This window comes from Talpa europaea, assembly GCF_964194135.1.
Source record: "Talpa europaea genome assembly, chromosome: 5".
Taxonomy (NCBI): Eukaryota; Metazoa; Chordata; class Mammalia; order Eulipotyphla; family Talpidae; genus Talpa; species Talpa europaea.
In genome coordinates this window covers 315094-330116 of record NC_140071.1, presented here as the reverse complement: position 1 = coordinate 330116, position 15023 = coordinate 315094, and the positions used below count along the sequence as shown (strand labels likewise).

Below are 15023 nucleotides of genomic sequence, written 5' to 3'. Positions count from 1 at the left end.
TGCCCACTGCACGGTCCGATTCACGCGTGTGTCCTGGAAACGGCTCCAGGGGACTCATCTACAAGGTCCTTTTGGGGTGAGAAGGGAAAAGTGGGCCTAGGAAGACCAGGTGGCTGGGGGGTGGGGAGGGAGGCAGGCTCCCGACCGCCCTCTTCTGCCCAGAAGCCCCGTCACGCCCACAGCTCGCTGCCCCCTGCGAGCTCGCGGCCCCGAGCCCCCTCCATGGCCTGGCCTCCCTGGCTTCCTCAGAGAAGACTCCCCCGGACAGAACCCAGTCCCCCCCCCGCCCTTTCAGGGGGCCCTCTGCGCGCAGACACATTGGGCCAAGAATACGAAAATCAATTTATTCCCCAGGATGGGCACAGTCTGCAGAGTCAGGGCCGGGCGGCACGACCCTGTGCCCAGGTGAGGCCAGGGGGCTTCAGGAGGGGCGGGGTCCCGACGGCCAGCAGCACGGGGGTGGGGGTGGCCCTGTGGGCTTCCCAGGTCAGCGCGCCGGCCCAGCTGCACACCCAGGTCCGTCTGAGGTTCTGTGGGTCGTGGCGTCTGGGCTGGGGCGCCAGGTCTCTGGAGGGCCTCCTTGGGCCGTGGGGCACCCGCCGCTGTGATCTCCGTGCCGGGAGACTGGGGAGGTGGGGAGCGGCGGGCCCCCACGGCGGGCGGGTGCTCGGCTCCCCGGACTCCTGCTCTTGACAAGTCTCAGAAAGTCCAGGGAGTTGAAACTTGCAGATTTTTCCATGGAAAGTGGGCAAGCGGTGACTGCCGGGGCGACGGGCTGTCTCGGGGAGCCCGCCTGGCACCCCTTGGGGCATGCCATCCCCCACGCGGGGCCCAGCCGAGTTAGCCTGTAACTGGTCTTCTCCGACATCAGGCTAAAAATTCACGCAGCTCACATCCCCGTGAGGATGCAAAGGTGGCTTCTGCCTAAGTCGTGCCAAGCTGGGTGTGACAACTGTTCCCGCGGCGGTGCCAGGAGCAATGATTAATGGGCTGCGCTCGGCTGGGGGCTGGGGCCTGGGGGGCAGGGCGCCCGAGGGCCGCAGACGGGCTCCTCAAACCACAGCCTGGGGCAGCGCGGCCGGAGACCAGGCTTCCCGCTGAAGGGACGAAGGGCTCGACCCGCCGAGGTCGGGGTGGGACAGAGCAGGGCGCAGGGGTGCCGCCTCCCCAGCCCCGCAGGGCCTGTCCCGGGAGTGTGGGTGGTGCACGTCCACGTGTGAGGGCCAGCGGGCAGGCAGCATGTGTGCAGGGTGCACAGGTGTGCAAGGCACATACACCCACATGTGCACCTGCACACACGACACACAGGTGTGCGGTCACACTCACGTGCACACGCCCCAACACACATGCTTGTGAGCTGACACTCATGCAATGCACGTGCAGTCAGACCTCGCAAACACCCACTCTGTGCGACCAGTGCACACGTGTGCAACACGTGCACACAAGACAACCACATGTGCTGTTCTCACGCACATACTGCGCACACGAGTGCACTCATGCTCACACGTGTTCACACACACACACCCCTGCATGTGGGGCACATGCATGCCTGCACTCATGTATTGACAGGGATAGCACTCGCACACACACACTCGCACACACTTGCACATGTAGCACACGCACACACGCTCATACACAGTGCTCCCCTGTGCACACCCGTGGCCTGTGGCTGTGCACACTCACCCTGACACCCCCACCACCCCCCGGCCCCTCTGGGGATCACTGCTTCAGGCCCCCGTTCACTGAGGCTGTGGACGCCGAGCTGACCAGCCCCTGCTGGTCCCCGCCGCGCTGTAAGCGGGTCCTGATAAGCTTGTAGATGGCGAAGCCGGGGATGACCAGGCAGGGCGCGCCGGACACCACGACCACCACGGCGTACACCCAGCTGGGGTACGTGGTCTTCTGGGACTTGGGGAACTCCTCCTGGGGAGAGAGGCCTCGGGGTGAGCAGGCGCCAAGGTCACGGGGCCCCATAGGGCAAGACCCCCATCCCGATTCTCAGCCCCCCGAGGCCGCCCCGCGCTCACGTAGGAGGGGTCCCACACGCTGTAGATCAGCTGCTCGTTGACCTTGACCACGAAGAAGAACAGGAAGATGACCAGCATGAGCAGCGGGCTGACCACCCGCCACATGACCTGCCAGAAGATGTTGGGCTTGTGGCCGATCATGAACTCGATGTCCTTGTTGAACCTGGAGGCCGAGGCCAGAGGGTGCGTCACCGCCCTGTCCGGGAGAGAGGGCAGCCGGGGGCCGCCGTCCCTCCTGCTGCACCTGACCTCCCACACCACAGGTGCGGCCACCCGGGAGGCCCCGTGGCCACTCGTCCCCGGGCCCCTCGAGGCCTGTCCGGCGGCGCTGGTGGCAGAGCCTTCTGCGGGCTCCCTGCTGGCCCCCGCCCGGCGGCCCGCGCCTGTGCCGCTCCCCCACGCCAGGCGACCTTGGGTTGGGAAGGGCAGCAGAAGCGAACCGGGCGGCCAGCGAGCCTCGGGGACGCTTGTGGGAAAGGACAGATGCCCCAGCCTGCGCCCCAGCCCCAGGGGCTGCCCCAGCGGAGACCCTGGCATCTCCGGGCCTGCCTGTCCGTGTCCCCACCCCACTCGGCTCCTCGTGGGAGCGGCCCCACCCCGGACGGCACAGTGAGCGGCCGGCCAGGCCTGCCCCCAGCACCCGGGCCTGTCCCCAGGCCCATGACCCTTTGATGCCACGGCCACCGCCAGGTCCCACCTGTCCACGCCATACACGTAGACCACAGCGAACATCTCGCAGAAGGCGATGACGAGCAGGGGGATGGAGCCGGCATAGCCGTCCAGCAGAGAGAGCCAGTACTGGCCAGAGTTGAGCGTGAAGATGATGGCCAGGAGGTAGGTGCCCAGGCAGATGAGGCCTGCGGTGGACGGCAGCGCTGCAGACCCGGCCGCCCCAGCCAGCCCGCCCCGCCCCCGCAGCCCAGCCTGCCCCGCCCTCGCGGCCCCCCACCTGTGAGCAGCTCCTTGGGCCACTTCTTGGGGATGATCTTGAGGTCCTGCAGGGGCACGACCACCCCCTCCATGTTGCCGAACATGGACGACAGCCCCAGGCAGAACAGCATGATGAAGAACAGCACGGCCCAGAGCGGGGCCACCGGCATCTTGGTGATGGCCTCGGTGAAGACGATGAAGGCCAGGCCTGTGCCCTCCACGCCCTGCGCGGGGGGAGCGGTCAGCGGGTGGTCAGCAGGGCCCTGCCCCTGGGCCCACGCACCCCCGCCTGGGGAGCTCGGCTGGCGCGGCCAGGAGGGAAGACCCGCGGGGGCCTCGGCCACGGCCTCAGGGGGAGCGCGGGGACACGCGCCCAGCGGCGCCCGGAGGGCTCCGGAGGAGCTTGAGGGGAGCAGCCCGACTGCGCGAACAGGTGCGGCCACCGGCAGGGGTCGAGCCCAGCCGGCCTGCGGGGAGGCGCGGTGGACCGGCCCTGGCCACACAGGCCCAGACCACGGAGCGGGGCCGCAGCCTCTGCGCGGGTTTTAGGGAAACACGGATCCGTGTGGCCGCTGAGGACGGCCGGGGCCCTGCGGGCTGGGGGCCTGCAGGTGCCGACACCCCAAAGGCTGCGCGGGCCCAGATGGGAAAACTGCCCCATCAAGGCGCGGGTGTGGACGGGCAGAGCTCCGTGGACGGGCAGAGCTCCGTGGACGGTGCCGGCGGGCCGCGGGGGGCCCAGCCCGCGGTGCCCGGGACCGCCCCGGGCTTCCGTGTCAGCGGCCGCCCCGCCCCAGCGACGCGGCCAGTGCCTGACCGGCCGGGCGGGCGGGCTCACCTCCGACAGCAGCGAGTTCATGTCACACGTCTGGAAGGTCAGCGCCGCGAAGGCGGCGGGGTGGGTGGCGTTGTACCACTGCTGCACCTCCGTGAAGTTGTCCTGGGTGACGCTGCCTTCCGGCAGGTCGAACCCGTTCATGAGGGTCAGGATATTCCTGGAAGGACCCGTGGTGAGGTCCCAGGGGGTGGCCAGGGGCGTGGACAGGATGGGGGGTGGGGCGGGGCGGGGCAGGGGCCAGAGGGACTCCCGTGGGGGGACACGGACGGGGGGGCGGGCACAAGGGTGGGTCGGGCACAGAGCGGGGCCGGGACGGGGTGGGCGCAGGGGGCTGGGGGGCGCCTCCTTGGGCTGCCAGGGCCAGGCGGGGGCACGCACTGGTTGAAGCACTCGTCGTAGCGCTCGGTGGCCCGGAAACCAATGATGGAGTAGACCACGGTGGCCGCGTACACGGACGTGAAGCCGTTGATGATGGACACGATCACAGAGTCCATCTCGCAGTTGTTGCTGCGGCCGAGAGGACGCCGGTCACCGGCCGCTGGCCCAGGGCCGGACACGCGTCCAGGCCGCTCCACTGGCAGCGGCCGGGGATGCCCTTCTGGGAGGGCCAGGCAGGCCTCGCTCACTGGCCCTGGAGCTCCCCGCCCACGGCCGCGGGCAGGAGGGCGGCGCCGGGCCCAGACGGGATGACCAGGACGCGGCGGGGGTGCCCGCGGCCCCGCACACTGAGCCCCACGCGCAGCCCACAGCTGAGTGCAGTTTGGGGTCTCAACGCCCGGCCACCCCTCGTGCCCCCTTGGCCCCTCCCCTGACCGCCCAGCCGCGGCCTTAGCCCCCTTATCTCCAGCGCCCGGGCGCGCGGCGTCACTGTTAGCACACCATCAGGGTCTGTGCCAAGGCGCCCCCTCTGCCCACTCTGAGCTGCCCGCGCCCCGCCCCCGGGCTCCTGCCGCAGCAGGCGGGCGCACAGTAGGTGCACTCGTGTCCTGGGGAGGAACCAGCCCTGCTGTGTCCCCTGGGTGGGGGCCGCGAGGCTGGGCGTGCGTGCAGGGGAGGCTCAGGGAGCCTGCGGCTGGGGGGCCGGCGTGGGGGGCCAAGGGGAGAGCGTGCCCACCCAGGCTGGCCCTGGCAGACCGAGCTGGAGGGGAGGCGGGTGGGACCGCCCCGCTCACTCCTGGCTGCCTCCGAGTGTGGGCTCTGGGTCCAGAGGGACCCATCCCGTGGGGTGCGGGAAGGCGGCCCAGCAGGGGCAGCAGGGGGCTCTGCCCGCACCTGCACGGCTTCCGTCCTCACACAGACCCCCTCCTGGAGGGAAACCGAGGCCAGCACCAAGGCGCCCGTGCAGCCCCCCACGGGCCCGCACACTCACTGCACAGAGTTGTAGCTGGAGAAGGAGATGAGGCCCCCGAAGGCCAGCGAGAAGGAGTAGAAGACCTGAGCGCCCGCATCCAGCCAGGTGACCGGGTTGGCCAGCTCCGTGACCTGCCACAAAGGGGACGCTCAGCCGGGCACCTCGGGGCCGCCAGGGCACGCCGCGGGGGAGACCGAGCGGGAGGCAAGGCTGCGGCCCCGGCATGGGGCGAGGGGCCAGGACCACCCCTCAGAGGGCAGCTGACCCTCCCCGAAAGCCCGGCCGTCCCCTCTGCCCTGGGGGGAGACCCGGCCGGGACCGGAGACTCACGTTGGGCGTGAAGAGGAAGATGATGCCGTTGGTGGCCCCCTTCAGCGTCAGGCCTCGGATGAGGAAGATGGTCAGCACCACGTAGGGCAGCGTGGAGGTGACGTACACGGCCTGGGAGGGCGGCACGGCGGTGGGACCCCAGCTGACCAGGCTCCTGCGCGCGCCCTTGCGTCCCGCCCGCCCCGCGGCCCTGCGCCCCGGCCTTCCGCCCTGCGCCCCGCGCCCGCCTGCGGTTCAGCGGTCAGCACCCCACCAGGGCCTGCGGGGGCGGGCACGCGAGAGCCGGCGCAGCCAGGGCTCCGCACCTTCCCGGTGGTCTCGATGCCGCGGATGGTGCACACGTAGAGCACGCTCCAGGCGCAGGTCAGGCACAGCAGGATCCACCACTGCACGGAGCCCGAGTCGTCGATGGACGTGGAGATGTTCAGGGTCTCCCGGTACCAGTAGTAGTCAACAGGGGAGCTGCGCGCGCACTCGTCCACGTAGCCTGGGGGCACCGGGGCGCTGCGGAGCACGGCCAGCCCCAGGCACGCGCTCCCGGTCCCCCCCCCCCCCCCGCAGGGCGCGGGGCTTGCCGGGTGCCGGCACAGCAGGCGCTGCGAGGGGCCCCCGACCCGGCTCCCGCCCAAGACTGTCCCGCCTTGTGGTCTGGGGTCGTGCCGCCGCTCAGGCTCACGGACCCTCCCAGACCCTCTAAGGGGGAGGCGACCCAATCCCGGAGGACACCTCGGAGACGGGCGCGTTCCCTGGGGGGCCCTGGGGAGGCCTGTCCTCTCCTGGCCCCTGGGGGTCCACCGGCGGCCCGGCCCTGCCTCCTGTGGGCGCTCGCGGCCTGAGGCAGCCGCGGGCTGGACGGCGCGGGGAGGGCGGCCCGGCCGGCGCCCACTCACCTGTGCGGTTCTCGTTGAGGGGACACTGGCTCCAGGGCAGCGGGTCCTGGAAGGAGTTGAAGAAATACCACATGACCCAGGCGATGATGGTGTTGTAGTAGAAGCCCACCATGAAGGACACGAACATGGACGCCACGCCTGCGGGCAGAGCGCGGTCAGGGGCAGGGCGGGCCGCGGGCGGGCGGGGGGCCCGGGGGGCGCCCCGGGCGGGGGGCTCAGGGCAGGCCCGGAGCGGGGGGGCAGGGCCCTGCGGGTCGTGATGGAGTTAGGAGTGTGGGGCGTGGGGGGGTGGGGGGGCGCACGGCACGGTGGGGTGCAGGGGGCACGGAGGGGTCTGGCCCGAGGATCTCCCCGCTGAGGTGTGTAGTGGACGAGGAGTCCCCGAGGGCAGGAGGGGCCTGCTGTGCCGACGCCTGCCACCGGGGCACTGGCTGGGCCGCTCTGGCCAGGGTGTCCACACCCCCTGCCCCGGGCACCCGTGGACTCGGGTCCTGGCCCTGCTGCCCTGGCAGCTCCGGGAAGGGGTGGGCAGCCGCGGGCGGGGACACGCACCGACGCCCTTCAGGGCCGGGTGGATGGAGCTCCAGACGCCCACGCTGCCCTTGCGCAGCCGCTGGCCGATGGCGAACTCCAGGTGCAGCAGGGGGATGCCCTCCACCACCAGCAGGATGAGGAACGGGATCATGAAGGCCCCTGCGGGCGGGCGGCGGGCGGGAGAGGGGCCAGCTGAGCGGGGCCGCGGAGGACTCACGGCTCCAGCCGGCCGCAGAGGCCCCCAGAGCTGTTTTACGGGGTCCCCTCTGCCGAGCCCAGCGTCCCGGGCCCTTGGCCCACGTGTCCAGCCCGGGCCACCTGCCGGCTGGGCGCGCCACGGGGGGCATCCGTGAGGGCACGGGAGGGCCCGCGGCTGCTGGGGGTCAGACCCTAGAGCGGGGCGGGGAGGAGGCCGTGGCCGGGGCGAGCAAGCTGCCCCTTAGGGCCCCCTGACAGGCGTGGAGGGGCACCCCCGAACCAGAGGGGCCGCGGCCTCGGCGGGGGTGTCCTCTGCCTCCACTACCCGGCTGCCCCTGCCCGGCGGGGCAGGGACTCCAGGGGGCCAGGCCCAAAGCACCAGCGCGGCGCGGGCTTCAGGCGAGGGGCGGAGAGGGCGAGGGTGGGACTGAGCCGCCGCGGGGAGCGAGGAGGCGCGGCGAGGGGCGCGTGGGGAGCGAGGAGGCGGGGCGAGGGGCAGCGTGGGGGGCGAGGAGGCGGGGCGAGGGGCGGCAGCGCAGGGGGTGGGGGCGCCGTCTGCCACTTGCTGCGAGACCTGAGACCTCCGCCCCGACACTGCCCCGCGCTCAGCTCCGCTTCAGGGCCACGGGGGCTGCTCCCAGAGGGACACGCGGGACACCCCAACATCCGGCGCGCCTGTCCCCCCACCCCTACGTGCTCAGCACCCACCCCCTGTCCCTCCCTCGCGGCCCTGGCCCCCTGGGCTCTGTCCCCCCCCCCCCCCCCCGCCCTCCCTGCACCGGCTCCTGTTTGCTCTCCTCCCCCGCTCCCCACACCCTCACCTGCCCTGCGCCCCTGCCGGCACCCCCAGCCGCCTCGTTGGGCCGCAGCAGAGGCCCTGGGTGGGCGAGCTGTGTTCACGCCGTGTGCATGGCCTGTGCGTGTCCACGCGTGTGCGTGGGGCCAGCACCCAGTGCCGAGCCGGGCGCTGGCCAGGTCGCCTGCAGGGAGTCCCTCTGTGTCCGGGCGCCGGCAGCCCCCCGGACGCTGCCCCGACGCCCCCTGGGGAGTGGGCCTGGGACTCCAGACGCACCCGCTGGCCTCGCGCCCTGCTCCCACCCCCAGGCCACCTTCACCCCCACTCTCCCTGCCCCTCGGGGCCCCCTTGAAAGCCCTGCCTGGATGACCTCTCCTCCCGGGAGCTGCTGCTGCCCCCACGGGGGCCCACGAGAGCTGAGGGCGAGGGGGTCGCACACGCCCCCCACCCCGGACCTGGGCCTCTGGGGGTGGGGCACTCCTCAGCCCCTTTCTCCTCAGAGACCCGGCAGCCCCTCCGCTCCCGGGGATCGGCCGGTCTGGGGTCGTTTTACACCCCTCGTTTCTCCTGGACGAAGGCGCGAGGGGCGGGGAGGGGGCTGTGCACCTGCGCCGAGTGGGCGCCCGGGCGGCTCCCGAGGCCCCCAGACCAGCCTCCCTGGGCAGCACCGGAGCCCCTGTGCCCAGCCCAGGCCGGACAGACGAGGTGGGCAGACCAGGCCGGCGTCTGGGGCCTGCAGGGCACATCCGCCCCCTCCCAGACCCGCCTCCCCTCCGAGTGCCCCGCCCGGCCCCGCAAGCCCAGGCCCAGCCCCTCCCGGCCAGCCAGGACCCGGATCGCTCGGCCCAGATGGTGGAGCCCAAGCCCCCGGCCCAGGCCCGCGCCCCCCGAGGCACTGCCAGGCGGCGGGGGCTGAGGTGACTGCAGCGGCGTGCGGGGAGCACATCTGGAAATGGAGGAGCTGGGAGGGTGGGGTGCGGCCGCTCCCCGGGCTCAGGGTCCGTGCTGCCGTGGAAGGCCACGCCCGGCCTGCGTGGAGGGACGCCATCAAGTCAAAGCGAAGGGGGGCGGCCTCGCCTTCAAGTTCATCCACCCCCGGGAACAAGGGGAGGCAAATGACCCTTTCCCCAGGCCAGGCCCGCCAGGCTGGATGGGCCTCGGCACTGCTCCCTCGCCAGCCTGAAGGGTCAGCCATCCTGGGGGTCTCGTGCCCAGCCCCGCCCCCCAGGCCTGGGTGTGCCCCCGCACTGGCTGCCCCCACAGACAGCCCACCGTGTCCGGCGGGGCCAGGGAGTTGTGGGGGCCGCCCCCCACCTGGCAGCCTCGGGCCCCCCACTCGGTCATGGGTCGCCCTCTGGGCTTACACCCTCCCAGACATTGCAGCCCGGAGGCTGCCCCGGCCCCTCTGTCCCTCAGGACACTGACCCCAGCGCCCCCTCATCCGGCCACACAGAGCCGGGCTCCTGGGCTTCCAGCCAGCGGCGGGGGTGCCGGCGCCACCCTCCCCGGGCCCCACTGACCACTCCAGGGCACGGGCCAGAGGGGCCAGCCTCACGCAGCCCTGCAGGGCCAGACCCGCACCCCGGGGCCCTGCGGCTGGGGCCGGGGGCTTGGTGCCCGGAGACCCTCAGAGGCCTCGGCAGGCGGCCAGTGCCGGGGCACCCGACACGCCCGTGCGAGGGGAGCAGCCGCGCCTGCCGGGAGCTGCCGGGAGCCGCCGGGAGCAGCGGGGAACGCGTCGTCCACGAGGGGCAGCCTCCGCCCGGGTAGGCAGGCGGTCCCGGCGCCACCTCCCGATGGACGGGGCAGAGGGGGGTTCTGGGCAGCCGCAGCCCTGTCTTCCCGGCGCAGGCGCCGCCCGCCGGCCGCTCACCTCCGCCGTGGCTCTGGCACAGGTAGGGGAAGCGCCACACGTTGCCCAGGCCCACGCAGAAGCCCACGCAGGTCAGCATGTACTGGGCCTTGTTGTCCCACTTGGGCCGGGAGCTGGCCTCCGCCTGCTCGAGGTCCTCCAGCTGGTCCAGGGAGGGGATCCGGTCCTCCAGGCCCGGGTTGGGCAGCACCAGCCTCACCATGGTGGCCGCGTTGTGCTCGCCTGGGCAGGGAGCGCGGGCAGGGAGCGCGGGCGAGGGCAGGCCCCGGGGCTTTATAGGGAACCTTTGGCACTTCGCCGAGGCCCGAGCGGAGGCGTCAGCAGATCCCGGCTGTTAATGCCTTATCTGCCGGCGCCGACCCTCCGCCCCGCCCCTCTGCAAACTCAGGCCTAGCGGCACAGGTGGGGCCGCCGCCCAGCGCAGCAGCAAGACCACCTCCCAGGGCCCGGGGTCCCCGCCCCACAGCCCTCCCCCACCGCACCCCACCCCTGCAGGCGGCGGCCCCAGTGGCCTGAGCGCAGAGCCCCCACCCGACTCAGCGGAGCCAGCTCCTTCACGGCCCTGGCGTCCCTCCGGCCACGGGCGCGGCGCCCGGCGGGGCCTGCCGGCGGGGCCCTGGACCCCAGAGCGGCCCAGCCGCGGTGCCCAGGAGTGGCCGGCCTCCGCCATCCCCAGGCACGAGGGCCCGGCCCCAGCAGCGGTCAGGCGGCGCCACACGGGTCGGGGGGTCCTTCCTCCGCGCGCTGGCCGGTGGCCCACGTGGTCACCGCCGGCCGCTTTCCCTCTGGCTAGCGGCTGTGCCGCCGTTCCTGCCGGGCCCTTCCGGGGGACGCCCTGGCCGGCTCAGGCAGCGCCGGGACAGTGGCCTCCCCCCTGGGGCTGCCCTGGCGCCCTGCTCAGGTCTGCACCACTGGACGGCGCCGTCCCAGGACCCCGGTCCAGGGTCAGGAGCTGGCATCTGCGCCCAGGACGGGGGGCTGGGGAGGGGCGAGGCGGGAGGGAGGGCGGGAGGAGGGGTAGTATTTAGGCTCCTGGGCGGGAAAGGCCGAGGGCCAGGGCAGGACAGACAGACACGGAGAGGCGGAGGGTGGGGTGGGGGGGGGCGCAGGCTGGTGGGCGGGGGAGTGGCCGCGGCAGGCAGCGTGGCCTGGGGCACCGGGCAGGGTGGGGTGGCGAGGGCTGGCCTGGACGTGTCCAGCGCACACCCCCGGCCCACAGACGCAGAGCCAGACTCTGGACACAGGCTCTCCCGGATGCTCCGCCGACGCCCGTGTCCTCCTGGGAGCCCCCGCAGGCCCCGCTCCTCCGGCCCGGCCCCCGCCCCGGGCCCCTGCCCGGCCCGCTGCCAGGGCTGCTGCCCCCTGACCCGCCCCTCTCCTCCGCGCCCTCTCCGTGACGCCGTCGTCCCGAGCTGCGCGCCCGTGTCTCCAGGGGACGTGGGTCGTCACGGCTACAACCGCTCATCGACTTCTCCTTTCAAGTCATTTCTGCCGGGGGTGTCAGCGCCCCGGCGAGCTGGAGGCCAGTGGCTGGACCTCGTCCCCGGGGCCTGCCGCTCGCGGCCCACGCTCACACCCACGCCGAGACAGGGAGACGGCCTCGGGGCGGGGCCCCAGAGAAGCCCCTGAGCACCCATCCCAGCCGGCTCCCCGTGGTGCCCACCCGCGCCACTGGCTGCCTGGGCCGAGGAACCTGGGCCCTGCGGGCGGCAGCCGGGTGTGCGGCCTCCACCCCTGGCGATGGGGTCCAGGCCTGAGTCACCCCACAGCCCTGTGTCTGGCTGTGGGCCCTGCCTCAGAGGCTGCACTGGGCAGCGGTGGACACTGGGGTCAGTGTTCCTGCAGCTGGGCCAGCCTGGGTGCCACGTCTGTGGGTTCCTGGGGCCCCATGATGTTCCCGGGGCCAGGCCGGCCCTTCCCCCACCAGCTCCTCGCCCAGGGATGGGGCTGCACGCGGGAGGTGTCGCCTCCACCCTGCTTCTCCGGCCTGGACCAGCCGGCTCTGCTCCTGCCGAGAGCCCCAGTGGCATCCCTCCCCCTCCATCCTGTCCCGGGGTCCCGTCTCCTGGCCGGGCACATGGCCGGCCCCTGCCCTTGCAGGCCTCTCTGGCTCCACGCAGCCCAGGGGCCCGAGGCCCGCGGGACCGCCGGACCATCCACGCACCTGCCTGCCCGCCGCCCGTCCCCCCACCGTGCAGGGGCCCCTCGGGCATCAGTTTGGCAGGGCCCGCCCCAGGGTCCCCAGGGGCCTGGGAGCTGCCCGGGCCTGTGTGAGGGGCCCCTGCCCCCTGCTGCCCGCGCTGGCCCGTCCTACGCTCAGAACAACCCGCCGCTGCCATCACCACGTTGGGGCTTCCTGCACGTCAGCCCTGACGCCTGGGCATCCCCCGCACACGCTGCGCGGGCCGGAAGGCCATCCGTGTTCCCCTCCTGCCTTCCCTTGCCGTCTCCCGCCGTCTCCCGCGTCCTGCTCCAGCCGAGGAACCAGCGGGGGGCCCCAGCACCTCAAGGGCCTTTCAGCCCACCCACAACGTCCAGGCGCACAGGCTGTGCCGCGGAGCGTGCTGGTCACTCTGAGTGGACGCACACTGGCGGCCGTCCCCGCTGGGCCCCCCGCGCCCGCCCCAGGCCCCCCATCGCCAGTGGCAGCAGACGCAGGGCCCGGCTGCCCTTTAAAGGCGGCCGTGAGCACCTCACCCTTTATTCCCTCTTTTTTATTTAAGATTTATTTTACTTATTTATGCTTATAAGAGCCGGGGTGCAGGCCAGAGGTTGGGGGGATGGGAGGACTCCCCAGAGACAGAGCGGGGAGCACAACAGGCGGATCCACTGAAACCCACTGCTGAGGGGAGCCGCGGGAGACAGAGAGGTCTGCTGCGCCTGTGGGCCGCTCCCTGGCCGGGGATGGGACTCAGCGGCTGGCGATGGCTTCATAGCTCCGAGAATCAACCTGTGCGCCCCAGGGAGGCCCCACCCTTTATTCTCTTAATGCCACAACTGCAGTTGACCGTGGGCCCACCCTGCACCCCCACACTAGCCCCGGCCTTCACTAGGGACCCCTCATCCTGCAGGACGCGGCCCCAAGCGGCTGAGGGCTACACGTGGCGGTGGCGTCTGCGGGACGCAGGCTGAGGCCAGGGCCGGCCCTCACGGCCCTCGGCAGGCGGTCACCCCACCACGCCCAACAGCGGCTGCTCCACATGTTTCCTGATTCCATACATTTACCAAACACACGGAAAACGGGCAGAGCTGACCGCCTGAGTGCACCCGCCTGGCCCCGCGCCAGGCCTGTCCGGCCTGGGAGCCCTGGGGTGCTCAGCGGTGCCACCGGCAGAGAGCCAGGGCCATCGCCCGGGAAGTCCCGGAGGGGCAATTGGGCGCCGCCCTCGGTGCTGGACGCGCGTGCGCCACGCCCGGGGCGTGGGCAGGAGCAGGGAGTGCCTGGGGTCGCGGAGCCGCTGACCTTTGTCTGGATGGGACTTGTCTTCCTGAGAGCCTGCGCCCGGGTTGGCTGGAGGCCGGGTCGTCCTGGGCAGAGCTAAGCCCACATGAATGTCCCTCGGCGCCCACCAGGCCTGCCTCTGCTGCCCCTCCCGCCCCGTCTGGGCAGTGGGGAGGGGAGACGGAGTGAGCTGGAAGGCGTGTCTGGGCGACACATCCCCCCCGGGCTCACCTGGGCAGGAAATGCCCCCCTGCTGCTGACTCTCAAGGAGCAGCCGAGCACCCAGTCCCTGGAGCCCCGCCCTGCGCGGTCACCGCTGAGCTATCAAAACAGCGGCTGTCACCTGGGCCTGGAGGAAGTGGCCAGATAAGAGGGTGCTGGGTGAGGGGCTGCAGCCTGAGTGTGGCCTTGGCGGGCACTGGCGGGGGACACGGACGGCCACGTCGGCCAGCACCCATGGCCCCGCGGCTGCTGGGGAGCCGCGGGTGGGCAGCTGCAGTGGCCAGGGCAGCCGCCGAGGCCATCCGCCCAGATGTCCGTGCGGCTTCTGAGATGACACGTTCTGACACGTAGCTGGAAAAGGCAGCACAGGGCCGGGCGGGGGGCAGCTGGCAGCGGGTGGCCCACGCATCTCCCGAAGCACTCACGCTCACTTACCCGGGATACTTGGAAGTGTGGTTGGCTTTGCCGTTAGGGTCATTTTGTGGTTTTAACGTGTGCAGGTGCTGGACACACGGACGACCAGGAGGAGGCTGACCCCATGACCCGGTGTGGAGGCACCGGGAGGGCGTGCGGGTGACGGCGGGCAGGAGTGGCAGGGGCAGGGACGGCTCCTCTCCTCTGGGCCCTGCTGGCAGAGCCATTTCTGAAGGCCCTGCACTCCGCACGGCGTGTGCCCCTGGGCCCGGGGGCCGGCCCTGCAGAGCCCAGGCCACCCGCACCCAGGCTGAGCTGCTGGCGGGCGTTCGGGGCTCCGCCTGCTGGAGGCCGTGTGGCTGGCGCTGGGCCCCTGAGTGGTGGCACCATGGATGTCTGAGCTCCGGCAGCTCGGCCGGCTTTGGCAGGGCTGGCTTTGGGGCGCACCACCCGCGCGGCCCTGAGACCAGAGGTGGGTCCGCCCAGGGGGTCCAGTGTCCTCTTATCCGGGCCGCTTCCTCCAGGCCAGGGGAGAGGCTGGCCGGGCTGCGGTGCGCCTGGGGAGGGCGCCGGCCACCAGGGCCGCTGCGGGGTCTGGGCTGAACCCGGTGCCGAGCAGTTTCTGGTCTCAGAGATGGGCGACCTGGGAACCCAGTTTTCAAGTGAAGTTTGGGGTTGAGTCCAAGGTGTGCGGAATGCTGAGGTTGGGGTGCCCCGCCCTGCACCCCATCCCCAAGCGCACCAAGGGGAGACCCTGTGCTGGGCACCGGGCCCGGAGGGCGGTCGGGAGGCGCCAGCTGAGAGGGGCTGCAGGCCCTGCCCTGGGCAGCGCGGGGTGTCTGCGGGGTGTCCTCGGGCCTCCCGTGGCCCCCTCCCTGGGGCCTGACTCACGGCCAGGCCGGCCCTCCCAGGGGCCTGGTTTACGAGCGGGCAGAGGGCGCCCCAGGCCACCCCAGTTATCTCCAGCTCCTCCCGCTCTCGGCAGGCCCAGAAACAGGTCAAATTGTTTCCAAGTCCCCTGGATGCGATTAACCATCAACCTAGGGCAGCTCCCGCCCACGCGCGGTACTTTTCCAGCAAGCCCTGGCTGTCCCCCACCCCGGGCAGGAGCCCAGGAAAGGGGCCCCGGGGGCTGGGAACCCCTTGCATGGCCCCCCACCAGGCCCCCGCTCCGGGAC

At 72.2% G+C, this 15023-nt stretch overlaps 1 protein-coding gene across 1 annotated transcript; it reads right to left on the bottom strand.

Annotated features, from left to right (window-relative positions):
* Positions 1–1719: 1719 nt before the first annotated feature.
* Positions 1720–9969, bottom strand: SLC6A19 (solute carrier family 6 member 19; the record flags this gene model as incomplete). Its single annotated transcript, XM_084233878.1, has 12 exons — positions 1720–1923; positions 2028–2190; positions 2725–2884; positions 2977–3181; positions 3796–3952; positions 4174–4302; positions 5165–5277; positions 5477–5587; positions 5782–5963; positions 6367–6504; positions 6919–7059; positions 9768–9969. 12 exons carry the CDS (start codon positions 9967–9969, stop codon positions 1720–1722), a joined length of 1905 nt encoding a protein of 634 aa, XP_084090004.1.
* Between the last annotated feature and the right edge of the window lie 5054 nt (positions 9970–15023).